Below are 20,144 nucleotides of genomic sequence, written 5' to 3'. Positions count from 1 at the left end.
TGTATGTTGCCTGCACAAAAACAACCACAGAGGACCTCAAGTAGAAAATGCCCAGCGATCACAAACATTCCATCTCCATGTTTATCGACCCTCCGGATATGGCAATTACGAATTGGAGTCTAAACTTTACATTTCTATTTTCATTTGTTATTAGCTTTTCTGCAAAGTTAAATCCTTCAAAATCCTTCAAAAAGAATTTAAAAAATCCTTCAAAAAGAATAAAAAATCCTTCAAAAAGAAACTTTAAAATTTCCATGATTTATTTAATCATTATGGTGAAAAAGCAGAGTGGAAAGGACACAGTAAATAATGAACAATGGACTAAATAGTCAGAACTCCTCAGACAACTGCAAGAATTTGAAAATGAGGACACTACAGGATACGACTGCGCATGCCATAACATTTGAAGGTCATAACCACAGTAACAGCTTTGACCTATGGCTTCACTTGCAGTTGGAGCCACTTGGTCAACGCCTTAAATAGACCTGGCTGAACTCTATAGCATTAGTGGAGAAAAAAAGAAGTAATAAACAAGTGACTTTATGGATTGATTCATGATTTTAGATGAATGATCAAATAAAGTCAGGTAAAATAAACCTTGCTCCATCTGCTCTGCTCATTAAGCAGGTTGGCAAAATGAAATGCCGGCAGCCATTGCTGTTGGTAGGCGTGGCACCACATGAGTTCCCAGAATGACATGTGCTGGAATCCTGGACATGTGGCCTGGCAAGTCACTCCTTCCTGAAAACGAAGCATTGCCTGGAAGAGGGGTAGTGGTGTGAGAAAGAGGGGTTTGGCAAGGGGAGGGTTGAGGAATAACTCCTTCCAAATTGAATGTCTAAGATACCTTTCCAATTGAACAGATATCAAATTTTTACTTCATTATGGAACACCTTCAACCTGCAAACAGGAAGTAAATACAGTCAGCAGCAAACATTGACAGATGCAACTGAGTTTAACATGAAGTGCTATCTGAGTGACTATGACTATGGAAGGCCTATGGAAGTGAGTTCAGGTGAAAAACACGGAAGATAGTTGCGATTCGGTGCGAGTTTGTCATGCAGTGGCTGCACAAACAAACCGCATCATAACCGGTATGAAGCACGGCTATGAGCAAACCCCCCGCAATGCCCACAACCACCCCCTACATGGTGGCCCGACGACACACAGACTGCCACTGTGCTGGCCATTGGCGTTGACTGGGAAAGTATTCATCAACCCAGAAGGAAAGTGCCACAGATAAAGGCTCATTTTTCAGGTCACATGCATGGCCAAGCACAGTTTTCTGAATGAGGCCCAGCACCAGACGCTTTGGCTCCAAAATTTTTTTATTTTTTTTTTGTATACAAGATCGAGGCTCGTGAAAGAGCTAACATTAATCACACAGAAAGACAAACCGACACATAAAACATATAACATGGGGAGCGGTAGACAAGATGGGGCGAGAGGGGGAGGAACACAAACAGTACATCTGAGAGCAGGGACATCGAGAGATCTGTGGGAGGGAGAGGGCTTTGGGGGGGGGGGGGAGGCATGGGAAGGGGGGTGGGAGAGGTATAAAACATATGGACACTGCCCTGACTTCCAGGAAAGAAGTTGGAATTTCAAACAAGGTGGATCTGGGGTGAATTAGCGGGGGTAGAAAAGATCAAGGTTTTGGATGGGGAAAGATAAGAGATGGTGGTGAACAGCTGTTTTAAAGACCTGGAGGGAGGAGTGGGATTGAAGGGAGTGTGGGAGTTTGTTCCAGAGGCGGGAGAAAAGAGGAATGAAGGAGTGAAGGTGAGCAGAGAGCCGAGATTTCGGCAGTTTAACCATCAGAGGGTTGCTGGCAGATTTTGTGCGACCTGTAGGAATATTTGGGGGACAAAGCACAGAGAAAGCTGGGGGAGCAAGGCCGGAGAGGAGTCGGTAGAAGACAGAAAGACCACCTACCTGTCTGCGGTGAGTGAGTGAAAGTCCCTCGGAGATAGCTTCATCACGGGAGATTCCAATGATTCTGAAAGCCTTGGTTTCAACAGCGTGAAGTCGAGCTAGGTGTGAGGCAGGAGCTGTGTGTGTGTGTGCGTGTGTGTGTGTGTGTTCGGGGTGGGGGGGTGGGGGGATGTGTGTGTGTGTTTGTGTGGAGGGGTTTGCGTGTGGGGGGAGGGATGTGTGTGTGTGTGTGTGGGGTTGGGGGGGGAGGGATGTGTGTGTTAGTGTGTGTGGAGGGGGTTGGTGTGTGTGTGTGTGTGTGTGTTTGTGTGTGGGGATGTGTTTGTGTGTGGATGTGTGTGTGTGTGTGGGTGTGTGGGGGTAGGGGGGGTGGATATGTGTGTATGTGGGGGGGGGGGGGTGTGTGCATGTGTTTGTGTGGGTGTGTATGTGTGGAGGGGTGTGCGTGTGGGGGTAGGGGGAATATGTGTGTGTGTGTGTGTGTGTGTGTGTGTGTGTGTGTGTGTGTGTGTGTGTGTGTGTGTGTGTGTGGATGTGGGTGTGTGTGGATATGTGTGTGTGTGTGTGTGTGTGTGTGTGTGTGTGGGGTGGGGGGGGGTTGGGGGGGGGGGCGGATGTGTGTGTGTGTGTGTGTATGTGTGGAGGTGGGGGGTGTGTGTGTGTATGTGTGGAGGGGTGTGAGTGTGGGGGGAGGGGTGTGGGAGTGTTTGTGTGTGTGTGTGTGTGTGTGTTGAGGGTGGGGTGTGTGTGTGTGTGTGTGTGTGTGTGTAGGGGGGATGTGTGTGTGGGGGGGGGGGGGGGAGGGATGTGTGTGTGTGGGGGGGGGGAGGGATGTGTGTGTGTGTGTGTGTGGAGGGGGTTGGTGTGTGTGTGTGTTTGTGTGTGGGGATGTGTTTGTGTGTGGATGTGTGTGTGTGTGGGTGTGTGGGGGTAGGCGAGGTGGATATGTGTGTATGTGGGGGGGGGGGGGGGGGATGTGTGCATGGTTTGTGTGGGTGTGTATGTGTGGAGGGGTGTGCGTGTGGGGGTAGGGGGAATGTGTGTGTGTGTGTGTGTGTGTGGATGTGTGGATGTGGATGTCTGTGTGTGTGTGTGTGTGTGTGTGTGGGTGGGTGGGTTGGGGGGGGGGCGGATGTGTGTGTGTGTGTGTATGTGTGGAGGGGTGTGCGTGTGGGGGAGGGGTGTGGGGGTGTTTGTGTGTGTGTGTGTGTGTGTGTGTTGAGGGTGGGGTGTGTGTGTGTGTGTGTGTGTGTGTGTAGGGGGGGATGTGTGTGTGTGGGGGGAGGGGGGATGTGTGCGTGTGTGGGGGGGAGGGATGTGTGTATGTGTGGGGGGGAGGGTGGTTGGTGTGTGTGTGTGTGTGTGTTTGGAGGGGTGTGCGTGTGGGGGGAAGGGTGTGGGGGTGTGTGTGTCGGTGGGGTTAGGGGGACGTGTGTGTGTGTGTGTGTGTGTGTGTGTGTGTGTGTGTGTGTGTGTGTGTGTGTGTGTGTCAGGGTTGTATCCAAGGGGGTTGTGTCAAAGCATGTCCAATGAAAGTGGGGTTGTATCAAAAGTGGGGTTGTATCAAAAGTAGGGTTGTATCAAAAGTGGGGTTGTATCAAAAGTGGGGTTGTATCAAAAGTGATTTACCAGGACCAGCTGATTCCACACAGCAAATAATTATCTTACCATAATCAATCTGAAGAATATTGTTACGTTTGTGGGGGCGGGTGTGGGGGGGGGGGGCAATGGAATACCTTAGGCCAGGTAGGATTGTATAGGGTAGTGTGCTCCGTATGCCATGTAGACACCTCAATGTAACTAAGTCAGCCCACATGTCCGGTAAGATCGTATATTTGTCTCCGTGCAAGGGGTGGAGCTATGCTAATTAGTTCGGGTATAAGGTAACTTTCCCTGTATGTAGTTGCCTCTGTGGTTTTCCCTTCGTTCCTTATGACACTTGCAACATCAGCCATGCATTCCGCACCTACACAAAATAAACTACACAATTACTGACCGGATCCAGACATTGGACTACCACTGACGCCACCAGCCGAGTCATCACAAGGGGGGGCCGTGGGGCCCCGCCGTGAGAGGTGATGATTAGTCATGGCCGTGGAGCGATGCGATGGCGCTCGTTGATTTGCGCGCACGTGACGTCATCATAGAACGTTCCAGCACGAAGGACAAAAAGGTAGAGCACCGCCATTTTTCTCTCTCTTGGTTCATGGCTGGCATCAAAAGCGGTCACGGTTCATTTGCTCTCTTGCGCTGGGTTTTCATTACGAACTGGTCGCATTCTCTCTCTCTGTTCTGGACTGAGGGGAAAGGTGGATGCATCCTTCCCTTGGATCCCGGTGATCCTGGCTTCGTGACGGCTGTGTTCTGTGGCGTGTGCGCCTGAGAGACCTCGGCACTTTGTGGAGCGTGTGACGGCAGAGTAGAGAGCTTTGGGCCTCGCGCGGGCGGCTGGCGGTGGTGCGAGTTCATGCCACTGGGCGTTTCCCGCGCAAGGATTCGGACACTGTTCGGCGGCTGGCAGGGTTAGGGGACTGCTTGAGGAGACCACGGAGTAGCAGGCAAATGCACCACAAACCTTTTTACTTTCGTTTATTTCTCCCTGTGTCTGTTTCATGAGTCCGTGGGGAGATGTCTCAATTTAGGAATTAGTTTTACATTCATTTCTTTGTTCCCTGGCATTTATTTTCGTTAAACCTACTATTTGTACATTTTCTAATTCGTGTCTGTCTTGTTTATCTGTCGTGGGTTCGAGGACGCCCCAGTGAAACCCGTGCAGGTAAACCTTGTCAGGCTTGTCAGCCTTGAAACCCGTGCAGGTAGGCCTTGTCACCCTTCACCCTCGCGCATGCTGAAGAGACAAAACCGCCATAGTTTGGGTATGCCTCAGAGTTAAAGCTCGATGAGTCATCCGTCACCCAGGGTTGTTAATCCCCGGGGACGTGACAATATATTTGTCACTTACACCATAGGCCTTGTGTTGATCTAACGGTTAAGGTGGCTGGCTTGAGATCCTAGGGTCTTGAGTTTGAGCCACAGTCATGCTGTTGAATTAACACCAGATGGGTTGACTCAGCCTGTCAATCTGGCACTGGTAATTGGAGGCATTGCATTGCATTGCACAGGCACATCTCCAGAAAAGGATGCACCACCTACACCTTCAATGCATTTGGGTGTGGCCCACTTTTAGAGTCAGGCCTATTTTACTTTCATTTTTGGTTGATGTCTGCAGGCCATTCAGGCCAGGCCGGTTGAGCCTCCGCACGTGACCTGTACCCAGACTGCTGGTGTCACAATTTTCACAATATTCATTCGATAAACAAGAAAGATTGCTGCAAAATTGTGCATCTCAGCTTTTACCCAAGACATTTTCTCAAAATTCCTTAGTCTTTCATCATAGTAGAAGAACATGCTTTTTCACGAGACTGTGAACAACTTCCACTCTATCTATACCACCACCAAATATTCACTTTTATTTCTGAAACAGAGAATTCGTTTGGAAGTTTAACTTCAAGAATCATTTTATTTATGTACGTGCTTCAGAGTTGATGAGACATACGGGATATGTGCTGTATTGGTATGTTGGGGGAAAATTGTGAGGTAGACATTTCCTTTCATGTATTTATTTTCAATTTTCAATTTGTCACCTGTCACAACAACAACAACAACAACAACAACAACAACAACAACATGCATTTTAAGGCCATTTTCCCTGCTAGAGCGGGGGTTAGCCTTGCGGTCCCCATGACAATCTTCTCCATTTTGCCCTATTTTCTGCATCTCTCCTTGTTAACCCCCTTGCCCGCATTTCTTCTTCCACCATCTTTAGCCAAGTCTTTCTCGGTCTTCCCCGTCCTCTACTTCCTTCTACATTAATTTCCATCACTCTTCTCAACCAGTCACTTTCATCCTTCCTCAACACATGACCAAACCATCTCAACCTGTTCCTCTTCACAGCATCAATCACAGGCAATATTCCCATCATCTTATGCAATTCATCATTTGTCTTCCTCTCTCTCAACGATACTCCGCACATCCATCGAACCATTCGCATTTCCACCCTTTCCAGCCTTCGTTGCTGCTCTACGTTCATTACCCATGTCTCGCTCCCATAAATCATAACACTTCTCACACATGCAGCATACACCTTTCCCTTTAGCTTCAGCGACACTCTCCTCCTCATCAGCACGCCACTCAGTTCCCGAAACTTCTTCCATGCACATCTCACTCTTGCAACCGTTGCCGAGTCTGATCCACCTTCTCCATTCAGCATGTCTCTGAGGTAGCAAAATGTTTTCACACCTTCCAGCTTCACGCCCTCTCCAAGATCCAACTCAACATTTCCTCCATCTGCAGCTCCCTCTGTGCACACCTTACATTTGAATGTAACTGCCACACTGGTTAATGACCCTCTCAGACCACTACATTTTTGATGAACCCACTCAGCGCACATTGTACATTGAATGGAGTTCACTCCGACACCCTTCCTGCACACAGCACACGGCTACTTCCCAGTTCATTCCACCTCACCACCAGTGTGCGAAATTAACGCCAGCCCGACAGCCCGTGGCTGGTAACTTTTGTCCCGGGCTGGTATCTTTATTGAGTTGCCAGCCCGGTGGTCTGGATAGATTTTGCCCTACACTTTCGTTTAAAATCGAATTTTTTCTGTTGAAAATGCATGTTTCCATCAAATGAACACTTTTTTCTGCGTTTGCAAATTGTTTTTGTTTATATCCGGGGTCTGACATTCGACGCCATTTATATTTTCTTTCGTGGTATTTGATTGGATGTGCCATTCGAGCGAGAGCCAATGAGGATACGCCTTATATACGGTTCGCTGTATAGTACGTAACGAACTCCGTTGGTCAAACGGAACGGAGCTAAATTAACTAATATACGAAACGGATATGCCGTATGCGGGAGATTTATGAATGACTATAGATGTAGTGTAGCGGCTACCGCTGGGTTTTCACAATCGCCTTGCACCTATCAAGGACGCGGAGCGATCACCATGCCGGGCTCGTCCAGGACGCCCGGGTAGGCCCGCGCTCAACTTGCCAGGCCTCGGTCGGGACGCCCAGGCATGCCCGGGCATGCCCGGGCAGGCTCGCCCTCAACTTGCCAGGCCGCAGCCAGGACGCTGGGCCACGCCCCCTCTCGCCTTTCCTGGGCAAACGCTCCGGGATAATATGTATATATATTGCTGCCCGATAAACGGGCTTTTCAGAGTGCCTGAGTGTTTGGTTTGAATAAAGCAACTCGGATGAATTCCAGCTTTTTTGTCGCGTCCATTCTTCCGATCGACGTGGGAGCCCCAGCTCCTTCATTGGTGACCTACCGACATGGACACGGCAGTCGCCCTTAAACTGCCTACCTTCTGGGAGGCTCACGCGGCGGTTTGGTTCGCACAGGCGGATTTCCTGTTCGCCCTGCGAGGCATCACGGCCGACGACACCCGCTTCCACCATGTGGTAGCAGCGCTCGGTTCGGCCACCGCGGCCCGCGCCCTGAGCCTCCTCGAGAGCCTGCCAGCCACTGACAAATACGGCGCGATTAAGAAGCTTCTCCTCGACGCTTTCGCCCTCCCATCGGCGGAACGCGCACGGCGCCTGCTCGACCTGCCCGAGCTCGGCGACACGCGCCCTTCCGAGCGAATGGACTACATGCTTTCACTGCTCGGCGAGCACTCTCCAGCATTCCTGTTCCGGGAGCTGTTCCTCCGTCAGCTGCCTAACCCGGTACGCCTCGCCCTGGCAAGCACGACGATCACAGATCCCCGGGCCCTTGCCAGAGAAGCCGACAAGATCTCCGCCGCAGGTCAGCGCATCGCAGCGGCGACATGGGACCCACCGCCGTCCGACGCAACACCCATGGCGCCCGAGCACCCGGCACGGTCGACGACCGAACTGCTGACGCAATTGGCGGCCGCTACACCGAGCCGACCACCTCCAGCACGACGACCGGGGCCTCCACCTGACCAAGCGTGGTGTTACTATCATGACAGGTTCGGACAGAAGGCCCGGACATGCCGACCCCCGTGCACCTTCGGCAGGCCGGGAAACGGCCGGGCCGGCGTTCATTACCAGCCATGAGCGCCGGCCACACGGCCAACTTACTGTTCATCACGGATAAAGCGTCCAGATGGCGCTTCCTGTGCGACACCGGCGCCCAACTGAGCCGCCTCTGACCAGGACAGGCAATCCGCGGTTTGCGGCCCCTCCTTGGTTGCGGCCAACGGATCGACCATCCGCACCTTCGGCCCGCGCAACGTCACCCTCTGCTTCGGCGGCCAACGCTTTGCTTGGACGTTTGTAACCGCAAACGTGCCCATGGCTCTGCTAGGCGCCGACTTCCTCTGCGCACACGGACTGCTGGTGGACGTCCAACGGCGTCGTTTAATCAACGCCGAAACCTTCAGCTCCCTGGTATGCACATTGAGCAGCTCCGCGCCGACCGAGCTGGCATGCGCCGTCCCGGCGGCGAACGAGTTTGCTCGCCTGCTCACGGAGTTCCCGGCCCTCATGCGGCCGACGTTTTCGGCCGTCGCAGTACGGCATGGGATCGAGCACCACATACCAACCACGGGCCCGCCGGTCTACGCCAGGGCCCGCCGCCTCGACCCAGCCAAGCTCGCCGTGGCGAAGGCCGAATTCGACGCGTTGGAGCACCTCGGCATCGTGCGGCGCTCCGATAGCGCGTGGGCCTCGCCACTGCACATCGTGCCAAAGCCGGGGGGTGGATGGCGCCCGTGTGGCGACTACCGCCGTCTCAATGACGCTACCACCCCCGACAGGTACCCGATCCCGCATATCCAAGACTTCTCCGCCCGTCTGGCGGGACGGGTCATTTTTTCGAAAATTGATCTCATACGGGGATATCACCAGGTAGCTGTCAGGGCGGCCGACGTCCCTAAAACGGCAGTCATCACGCCGTTCGGCTTATTCGAATTCTTGCGGATGCCGTTTGGTCTCAAGAACGCGGCTCAGGCATTCCAGCGCTTGATGGACGGCGTGCTGCGTGACCTGCCGTTCCTTTTCGTTTACCTGGACGACATCCTCGTCACCAGCACGTCCCGGGCCGAGCACCTCCTCCACCTCCGAACACTGTTCGGGCGCCTCAGCGAGCACGGCCTCATCGTCAACCCGGCCAAATGCCACTTCGGCACGACGGCCGTTGATTTTTTGGGCCACCACATCACCAAGAACGGGGCCGTGCCGCTGCCAACCAAGGTCGAGGCCATCACCACGTTCCCGCGTCCCCGCACCATAAAGGCCCTGCAGGAATTCCTGGGAATGGTGAATTTTTATCACCGCTTCGTGCTCCGCGCTGCTCAACTCATGCGGCCCCTCTACGAAGCCCTCCGGGGCAAGCCGGCCAAGCACGACATCGCCTGGTCCGCAGCAATGGATGCGGCCTTCCAAAGCTCAAAGCGGGCCCTCGCCGACGCAACACTGCTCGCTCACCCGGTGCTCAACGCTCCCATCGCCCTCACCACGGATGCCTCCGACTACGCGGTGGGCGCCGTACATGAGCAATGGGTGAACGGGGTTTGGCAGCCACTCACTTTTTTCAGCCGGCAGCTCCGGCCGAACGAGCTCAAATACAGCACGTTTGACCGGGAGCTCCTCGGTCTACACCTGGCCGTCCGCCATTTCCGCCACCTCCTGGAGGGCCGACCTTTCACGGCGTTCGTCGACCACAAGCCGTTGGTTTACGCCATGGCCAAGGTCACGGAGCCGTGGTCGGCCCGCCAACAGCGCCACCTCTCCGCCGTGTCGGAGTTTACCACGGACATCCGGCACGTCGCCGGCAAAAACAATGCCGTGGCCGACTGTCTTTCCCGGGCCAGCGCGAACGCGGTCCACCTGGGCGTGGACTTTGCGCTTATGGCGGCGGACCAAACCACCGACACCACGGTGCAAGCCCTCCGGGCGGCGGACACGGGCCTCCGCCTGGCCGACATCCCCTTCGCGGACACTGTCCTGCTCTGCGACGTCTCCCAAGGCCAGCCTCGCCCCATCGTGCCCGTCACCTGGCAACGCCGCATCTTCGCCTCCCTCCACGGCCTTTCCCACCCGGGCCGGAAAGCTTCCCAGAAGCTGGTGTCGGCGCGATTCGTCTGGCACGGCCTTCGTCGGGACGTCCGCGATTGGACCAGCACCTGCATGGCCTGCCAACGGGCCAAGGTCCACCGACACACCCAGGCCCCGCTGGCACCTTTCACCGTGCCCGAACGACGTTTCGACCACGTCAACGTGGATCTGGTGGGCCCCCTCCCCCCATCACGGGGGTTCACACACCTGCTCACCATGGTGGACAGGACCACCAGGTGGCCGGAGGCCGTTCCCCTCGTCTCCACCACCACCGCCGACGTGGCGCAGGCTTTCATCGTCACCTGGGTCGCCCGCTTCGGCGCACCGGCGGACATCTCGTCAGACCGCGGACCACAGTTCACCTCCGAGCTGTGGGGCGCGGTCGCCCGCAACCTGGGGGTCAAGCTCCACCGTACTACGGCCTACCACCCCCAAGCAAACGGGTTGTGCGAGCGATTCCACCGCTCCATGAAGGCCGCGCTCATGGCCGGCCTTCAAGACGGCGGTTGGGCCGACCGGCTGCCGTGGGTCCTTTTGGGCCTCCGCACGGCCCCCAAGGAGGACCTCCAGGCATCCACTGCCGAGCTTGTCTATGGCCAGGCGCTACGCGTCCCGGGCGAATTCGTGCCCGACGCTACCAGTCCCTGATCCGCAGCTCACCAGCGCTCGGACCTCCAGGAGGCCGCCCAACGGTTTGCCCCCGTGCCAACATCCCACCACGGTGACCCCCAGTCCTACGTCCCCCCAGCACTTCGCACAGCGGAGTATGTTTTTGTGCGTCACGACGCACATCGGGGGCCACTCCGGCCGCCGTACGACGGGCCCTTCCGGGTGCTGCGACGGGACGACAAGTCGTTCGTCATCGACATCGGCGGCAGGTCGGACCGGATTGCGGTGGACCGCCTCAAGCCGGCGCACGTGGACGTCGACCACCCACCACGGGTGGCCCTTCCGCCACGGCGAGGCCGCCCCCCGTCCACGGTGCCCCCCACTCGACCGCCCACCACCACACCGGACCCCCTCCCACGACCCGCCAGGGGTCGCTTCGGCCGGGTTATCAGGACCCCCCTCAAATTGACCCTGCCGGTGCAAGTCGATTCTGGGGGGACGTGTGTAGCGGCTACCGCTGGGTTTTCACAATCACCTTGCACCTATCAAGGACGCGGAGCGATCACCATGCCGGGCTCGTCCAGGACGCCCGGGCAGGCCCGCGCTCAACTTGCCAGGCTTCGGTCGGGACGCCCGGGCATGCCCGGGCATGCCCGGGCAGGCTCGCCCTCAACTTGCCAGGCCGCAGCCAGGACGCTGGGCCACGCCCCCTCTCGCCTTTCCTGGGCAAACGCTCCGGGATAATATGTATATATATTGCTGCCTGATAAACGGGCTTTTCAGAGTGCCTGAGTGTTTGGTTTGAATAAAGCAACTCGGATGAATTCCAGCTTTTTTGTCGCGTCCATTCTTCCGATCGACGTGGGAGCCCCAGCTCCTTCAGTAGTATACTTTATTCATATAGTTCCCATCAATAAGAAGATTTCAAAATGCTTTTATGCTATAGAAATGCTATAGTAATTATATATATTTATATATTTATAAATATATAAATTTTATAGATAAACTATAATAGTAATTATTATACTATTATAATATATAGTAATTATATATTTATGCTATAGTAATGCTATAGAAAAATCACAGATCTGCAGTGGCCAGAGGTGAATGACTCCTATCAGCCTGTGTGCCCCAACATCCTGGCAGTCATTGACCTGATATTGACACTGCCAGCCAGCTCGGCCGAATGTGAGCGAGGATTCTCACAAATGAAGATCATGAAGAATGATCTCAGGAACAGGCTCAAGTCAACAACAATGTCGGATTTGCTCTGCATCCAACTAGAATCTGCGGACATCAGCGACTTTGAGCCTAAGCCAGCAATCAACTTCTGGAACAGCTGTTCCAAGATAACGAGAAGGCCCAACTTCACCCGGAGCAGAGCAGGGGCCAGCTTGTTGCCAGAGCTGGTGCGGGATCAGGTCACGGAGATAGATGCTGCTGCTGTTGCAGGTGGTGAACCTGAGGGAGCTGGTCTGCCGGAGCCAATATCAGCAGCTGACAAACAGTCGGATTATGAGTCCGGCCTTGACACTGACTGCGAAGACGTGGTTCTGGATGACATTGAGGACTTACAGGCTGCCGTGGAAGATATGTAAAACTAACAAGAAATGTGATAGATCATAGACCGACTAATAGACCTCGAGTTTTTCTCAACTTTGTATTACTTTAACTCACCATCAAGTTATCAACTGTGACTGTCCTGCACATGTTGATCGATCTATGCACAAACCTTTTATAAAATTTCCTCACTTTTCTGACAATAAAACGTATTTGGTGTCATGAAAATATTATTCACTAGTGTTTTTTTATTTAATTATTCGAGAAGACCTATAGTTGCTATTCGGTTTTTAGGGAGTTTATTCCTGAACACTCCTAAAATGCACCAATTTGAGTCCTTATTTTCATCTCAGTTCTTCGGGCTGGTAACTTTTTCTTCGGGCTGGTAACTCTCAAAAGTTACCAGCCCAAATGGCTGGTAACTATATGCCCCAATTTCACACACTGCTCACCACATGCTTTACCACTTGCCATCACCATCGTCTTTCCGATATTCACCTTCAGACCTTTTGTCTCCATACATTCCTTCCACTTGTTCATCTTTTCCTTCAGTCCATCCATACTTTCCGCAATCAACACCAGATCATCTGCATACAACAACTCCCACGGTAAACCCTCCTTTACGTTCTGAGCCAGCACCTCCATCACAGCTACAAATAGTCGTGGACTTAGTACCGACCCCTGATGCACTCCCACCTTCACCTCAAACTCACCACTGTTCCCGTCCTTCGTCCTTACAGCTGTGCGCGCTCTTTTGTACATTGCCATCACTACTCTGATCAACCATTCCTCCACTCCTAACTTCCTCAATGCCCATGTCAATACTTTGCGTGGAACCCTATCGAATGCTTTCTCCAGATCAACAAACCCAAAAAACAACTTCTGCCTCTTCTCCATGTACTTCTCCTGCAACTGCCTCACAATGAAAAGCGCGTCTGTCGTTCCTCTTCCTGGCATAAATCCAAACTGCATTTCGTCGATCTTCACTTTCTTCCTTATCCTCCTCTCCAACACTCTTTCCAATCCCTTCATTCCATGCTCCAATAACTTTATCGCTCGGTACGAGCCACACTCCAGAGGGTCACCTTTCCCCTTGTATAGAGGGACGAGGGTACTCAGTCCCCAAACACTGGAATGCGGCCTTCTTTCACCACCAGATTACAGATCTCTGTCATTCTCTTCACACCCCAACTTCCTGCTGCCTTCAACATATCTCCCACAACGTGACAGAAACGTTATATTCACAAGACGTTCCCGACTCCTATGCTACTCTATCTTCCACTATTACAAGCGTTCTCCATTGAGCTGCAGATGAGATTACCCTCTCATATAAAGTGTCTCCTGGACTTTGCATCCTTCTCAAGCGAGGAGGTAGAGAATGTACTGTCGAGCCTTGATCATGCTTCGTCAATGGATCCAAAATGGCAAAAGCGCCCATCTCTGCCATTATTGTTCCCCTTCATATGGCCTATTCGGTCTGTCCTTTCCCTTTGGCCACGTCGCATCAACCTGGAAGCCAGCATACATTACTCCCATCCACAAGAACGGTGGAAAATCAGCTCCTATCAACTGCAGAGCATTGAGCTTACTTCCAATTACAAGCAAAGTCATGGAATCCATCATTACTGCTGATGTCGTCTTTCCTGTTTTAAAATAGCTTGATCTCTGAACATCGGTTTGGAATACATTCCAAGCACTCATTTCTGGACAAGTTGCTGCGTCTCTCTGAGGAATGGATGGAGGCCATACATCTAAACCCATGGTTCTTAACCTGGGTTTGACCGAACCCCAGGGGTTCAGTGAGCCAGTCTCAGGGGTTCGGCGGAGGTACTCCGAAACGCATTGCAATTTTTTTTTTTTTTTAGTTTTGTATCAATTTTGAATCTATGTGTAATTACGCTTATTAGTAATACTAGGGCATGCCCGTACTATATATATATCTAAAATTATATCCCCCCCCCCCCCCTCTATTTACATGAAATGGTTTGGTCCATTCGCAAAGCCAAAGCGAACGGCTTGCGAGTACGGTGACAATCCCCCCCCTCTATTTACATGAAATGGTTTGGTCCATTCGCAAAGCCAAAGCGAACGGCTTGCGAGTACGGTGACAATCCCCCCCCCCTCTATTTACATGAAATGGTTTGGTCCAAAGCGAACGGCTTGCGGAGTTTGGTAAATAAATCGCCATAGCTCGGTAACTACTTGTCCGATTAATATGAAACCTTGAAAAGGCACATCCTCGGGTCCCCAGCAATATACCTGGCAAGTTTCAAGTATATCGGACCCGTGGTTGTCGAGAAACAGCGGTCACAGACAAACGACACACACACATACACACACACATACACACAGAGATTACTGGAATTATAGATAGATTATTATTTTGCTATGTATGTTACGAACGAATGGAAATGTTATTTGTAATTGTATTCCCATCCCATTCATGGTTTCTCTGGTCTGCGTTTAAGATAAGTTGTTTCACACTGACTGTAGTAAGTTGAATCAATGAGCAACTTGCTAATTATTCTGTTGATGGTGCTTACTTGCTTACTTACTTAATGGATTTTGGACTTTGCAGGTGTTCGGAAATTCCAGTGAATAGCGTCGATTAGCTTGCCGTGTGCCGTGCGTCATTGGTCGCGCCTAACTTTGGAGTTACTGATTAATTGAAAAGTAAGTTGGAAATGTTTGTGGATATGCAGGGCGGGTTCAGTTATATTAAAGTCAAAAGTGGATGGTGATTATAAAATATGATTGAATTACTCAGAAAATTAGGTGGAGGTGATATAACTCCTTTGATCGCAATTCAAAACTAACAATTCACAGTTTTCTATGTCATATTATAATGGGATTTGAGGTGACATAGAGTTGAGTAGATAATAAATCCCATCATCGTAACTATAAGTTATGTTTTCTTCGTTAAAATTTCTCAGTTTTCAGAGGGGTACTGATTATATTTAAGCATGTTCCTTTTTAAATTTTTGTCATATAATTATTTGCCCAAACTCAATTAAGATCAGTTTGTTACTTTTTTCTTTTTTTTGCAGTATGTCGAGCAAAAAAAGGAAATGGTCAGAGGATTACGTGCGGTACGGGTTCACATGTTTGACAGAATGGGACAGAAGTCAGCGTCCTCAATGCATGCTTTGCAATGTCAAGTTGAGAAACTCCAGCCTAGCACCAGCAAAACTATGGGAACACTTCAAAAAACTGCACGGCGAGGGGCAGTACAAAGACGCAACGCTGGATGAATTCAAATTGAAGAGAGTCCGATTCGACGCAAGTGCTACCTTGCCCACTCTCGGCTTCGTTCCAATTGACAAACCGATCCTCACCACGTCATATGAAGTTGCGTACCTGATCGCAAAGCAGGGCAAACCGCACACCGTTGGCAAGAAACTCATCAAACCGGCCGCGTTGAAGATGGCCAACATCATGCTGGGAAAAGCTGCTGAAAACAAGTTGTCTCTCGTTCCACTCTCAAATGACACCATCAGATGCAGAATCGACGACATGAGCGACGACATCCTCGCCCAGGTATTTGCAGATTTAGTCGCGAGCCCGACGAAATTCAGCCTTCAACTCGCCAAGACAACCGACGTTTCGAATTTGAGCCAGCTCATCTTATTTGTGCATTATGTCAAAGGAGACAAGCTCAAGGAAGACTTTCTGTTCTGCAAGCCTCTCACAACAACGACGAAGGCAGCTGACGTGAAGAAGCTTGTGGACGACTTCTTCAGAAGCAACGGCCTCTCGTGGAACATGGTGTCTGCAGTTTGCTCGGACAGAGCTCCAGCCATGCTGGGATGAAACTCCGGTTTTGGAGCGCTGGTGAAGGCCGATGCACGATGCGTGAAGGCCGACACATCATCGTCATGCACTGCGTCCTGCACAGACACGCGCAGGCATCAAAAACCCTGCCTCCAAAACTGGCCAATGTTCTGAAAATCGTCGTTGAAACTGTGAATTACATGCGAAGCCGTGCTCTGAATCATCGCATCTTCAAAGAGCTGTGCAATGAAATCGGCTCTGAATTCGAAGTCCTTCTCCACCACTCTAACGTTCGATGGTTATCACGAGGGAAGTTAGTGAGCCGTGTTTTTGCCTTGCGTGTAGAATTAGCCCTGTTTTTGCGAGAACACCAGCACTGCCATGCAATGCACTTCCAAGAGTCAGAGTTCATCCTCGCCTTGGTGTACTTGGCTGACATCTTCGACGCACTCAATCATCTCAATTGCCAGATGCAGGGCGGTGAAGTGAATGTCATCGAATCTGAAGAAAAGCTGAGCACTTTCCGAAAGAAGTTACCGTTGTGGAGGCGGCGAACAGAGAACGACAACTTCGCGAACTTTTCGCTACTGGACGAGTGCGTGAGCGGGATCAAAGATGAGTCTGAAGTTGGAGGCACTGCTGTACCGGGGGAGATGAAGCAAGTGATGCCATGCACTTGGATGAGCTGGGAAAGTCATTCGACGGCTACTTCCCCGACCAAGAGCAATACCCACAATGGGCAGCCGTTTACTTTCGACGTTGCAACGGCAGATGTCAACGACCAATACCTCGACGACCTCATCGAACTTCAGCAGAGCCAGACTCAACAACAACTCTTCGGCACAACAACGCTCTCAACATTTTGGTGCCGCCAAATGGAAGGGTATCCTCACATCGCTAAAATTGCCCTTGAGATCCTCACGCCGTTCGTTACAACGTATCTCTGCGAGCATACGTTTTCGAAACTGGTGGACATTAAAACAAAGAAAAGGAGCAGGCTTGCATGCGAAAATGATTTGAGGGTGGCCCTTGCCAAAACAAAACCACGCATTTCCCAGATCGCCTCCCGAAAAGAAGAACAGAAAACGCATTAAGATGCAATTCTTGTTAATTTTTTGGTCAAATTTGAGGGGTTCCGCGAGTGTTCGGTAGGTTTCGTTAGGGTCTGGCGCCTTTATAAAGGTTAAGAACCACTGATCTAAACCAAGGGGTTTCAACAGTTTTCTTTGACATATCTCAGGGAAAATGACACAGCCTGGCATCCTACTTTGCTTGCCAACCTTTCTGCCGATGCATTCAAGGCCGACTTCATTCCTGTGACTTCCTCCATTCAAACGAGACCCCCAAGTTCGGCCCAGTCTGGTCCTTCATTTGTATAAATGACATCTCTGATGCTCTGGAAAAACCTCTCTTTATGTTGCAGATTCAATATTGTGTCATAAGTACCCCCATGGCACTGTTAAGCAGGCTGCAGTGATGTCAGTCTTTGCTGATCTAGCATTGAGTAGATGCCTGTCTGATACATTATTATTATATTATTGAATATGCAGCCTGTGGCTGCTGGTTGCATCATTCTTCTGGTGGCGTGGCTGCTGTTGATGCAATGCCTCTCTATATCCAATCATCTGATACTCATTTTGCTGACCTCGGAAGGATGACAGGCTGATTCAACCCACCTGGTGTTAATTCAACATCTTCACAGGGGCTCAAATTCAAGACCCAAAGATCTCAAGCCAGCCACCTTAACCGTAAAGCCAACATCAGGCATGTCTGATACATGGAAGATATCCTTTGATACAGGAAAATCTCAATCTCACCCTGTCGCTCAGGAAGGATTGTCAAACTAGACCACTTATCTATTTCCATGGTCAACCACTGGAAAAGATTCAGTCTCTTGAACTTCCAGGACTCCCCATCTGCCATGACCTCGCCTGGGCGAACCACACAGGAAAGTTGCTCTCCAAAGACAGCCGCAGATAATCTTTTCCTTTGGACAATTTTTTGTTGACTTTGGACAAAACTTTGGACAACCTTTGGACAATTTCCTTTGGACTTTTCCACAGACAATCGCAGACATCCTCCATCAATCCAAGTTTTTCTTTTATTTGGAAAATCAGAGATATGCACAGTCTTTGAGACCTTTGTCCATAGCTAAGTGGTGTACTGCTCTCTCCTATAGGTCATGCTCTACCATGACATCCGTCTCTCCTGGCATAAAAAGTTCTCATCGTTATTGGATTCTCCCACACAGTCTCTTGAACTAGGTAATGGTAATGTTCATTCTTTAACAGTAGGAGGCCATTAGGCCCATGGTCTGCTGCTTTCACATTGCAGGCAGGTTTGCGGTCTCTCTTTTTTAACTACCTCTTCGCTATTTTTCATGTAAACCCATCCTTGTTAAACTTCCAAAATCCAGGCTGGCTGCACACCTCAACGCCTTTGTTCCTTGATTCTCGTGTCTATGGAACTTCATTCCGAAGGCGGTTTCTTTCCCACTCGTCCCTCCTGGGCTTCAAAGTAGGCAATGCACCACCACCTCATCATGATCTTCATTTCCCCCATTATAACCCTGTCTAACCTAACCCTCTTCCATGCTGTTTTCAGTATTTATACAAGAAATCACAAGGAACTTCAATGCAGTAGGAGGCCATTAGGCCCATCAAGTGTGTGCAATCATGACAGCATATTTGTACTCCCCTCCCCACTACATTCAGATACTTATCCCACTCCATTTTAAAACAATCCACTGAAAATACTGTCACTACCCTTGCAGGGAGACCATTCCATACATTCACCACTCTCTGAGTGAAAGACCCTTGCTTTACTAAAGGCCCCCGTTTCCTCCTCTCCTCTCTCTATCCTTTCCCCGCTTGTTTATTCCCCTGCTGGTTGTGTGCGATTGTTGTCCCACCCACTACCCTACGGTCAATTCAACCTTGCTCTTCAATGAAGCTCTCTGTTGTAGATGAAAAAGAAAAAAACACCGCACGGCGAGAATGAATAAACATTACCTGAGATACATTTCCTTTGAGAATCTCTATCCTTCCAGCAAAGAAGACAAAAACAGCACCCTGCAAGACAGAACAGAAGACTCATATCTACAGCTATTTTGCTCCACACTGACGTTGATTTCCCACCCACATCCTTCAGAAACACTTCCAAGAGTAGCAAGGAATGAAATACAGAATTGAACACGCTATAAATGTACGTTGTTGTTGACAAAAGTGTTGTATTAATTGAAAATAAATGGTTAATATTTACAGGCAGAACTTAAAAGGAAGTGTGTCGCATATTTGTTAATTGATAACAAAGTTGGATTCCTGATATTGTTTCACCTGTGGAAACCGTTGAAGAAAAGGGGCAAGAAGCTCCTCAGCTGCTCCGAGATCACTGTTTCCAGTTCCTGAAAAACATATGCGAAAATTTATCCATTGTAGAAAAAAAATGGTAAGGTAAGGACTACCAAAGAACTCAACCTAAGCGTCAAGAAAATGAGAAATTCCAGTTCTACAAATGCACTGCATGGCCAAAAGTATGCAGACACCCCTTCTAATTAGTGGATTCGGCTGTTTCGGCCACACCTATTGCTGACAGGTATATATAATCAAGCACACAGCCATGCAATCTCCATAGACAAACATTGGCAGTAGAATGGGCCATACTGAAGAGCTCAGTGACTTCAACGTGGCACCGTCATAGGATGCCACCTTTCCAACAAGTCAGTTTGTCAAATTTCTGCCCTGCTAGAGCTGCCCCGGTCAACTGTAAGTGCTGTTATTGTGAAGTGGAAACGTCTAGGAGCAACAACAGCTCAGCTGCCAAGTGGTAGGCCACACAAGCTCATAGAACGGGACCGCCAAGTGCTGAAGCGCGTAAGAATCACCTGCCCTTGGTTGCAATACTCACTACCGAATTCCAAACTACCTCTGGAAGCAACGTCAGCACAACAACTGTTCGTTGGGAGTTATGAAATGGGTTTCCATGGCCGGGCAGCCGCACAGAAGCTGAAGATCACCATGCGCAATGCCAAGCGTCGGTTGGAGTGGTGTAAAGCTTGCCGCCATTGTACTCTGGAGCAGTGGAAACGCATTCCCTGGAGTGATGAATCACGCTTCACCATCTGGCAGTCCAACGGACGAATCTGGATTTGGTGGATGCCAGGAGAACGCAACTTGC

General features: G+C 50.6%; 2 protein-coding genes across 3 annotated transcripts in view; both read right to left on the bottom strand.

Annotated features, from left to right (window-relative positions):
* Nucleotides 1-122, bottom strand: part of LOC144892694 (tetratricopeptide repeat protein 39A-like) — a 63,451-nt gene extending 63,329 nt beyond the window's left edge. Inside the window, exon 1 of the mRNA XM_078780857.1 lies at nucleotides 7-122. The gene's annotated coding sequence lies outside the window, so the exon portion shown is untranslated. The remainder of the gene's footprint in view (nucleotides 1-6) is intronic.
* A 30-nt stretch (nucleotides 123-152) lies between these two features.
* Nucleotides 153-20,144, bottom strand: part of LOC137428960 (tetratricopeptide repeat protein 39B) — a 133,895-nt gene continuing 113,903 nt past the window's right edge. The window contains exons 10-12 of one of the 2 annotated variants that reach the window (XM_068118879.2): nucleotides 19,304-19,371; nucleotides 18,980-19,039; nucleotides 153-759 (exon numbers count right to left, since the gene is read on the bottom strand). In XM_068118879.2, coding sequence (XP_067974980.2) covers nucleotides 583-759; nucleotides 18,980-19,039; nucleotides 19,304-19,371 — 305 coding nt within the window. In that variant the 3' untranslated portion in view covers nucleotides 153-582. The remainder of the gene's footprint in view (nucleotides 760-18,979; nucleotides 19,040-19,303; nucleotides 19,372-20,144) is intronic. The other variant, XM_078780856.1, reaches the window with a different exon arrangement.

Source organism: Myxine glutinosa, chromosome 6 (assembly GCF_964187855.1).
Source record: "Myxine glutinosa chromosome 6, kmMyxGlut1.1, whole genome shotgun sequence".
In the NCBI taxonomy this organism is placed as follows: Eukaryota; Metazoa; Chordata; class Myxini; order Myxiniformes; family Myxinidae; genus Myxine; species Myxine glutinosa.
This window is presented reverse-complemented; position numbering and strand designations above follow the sequence as displayed.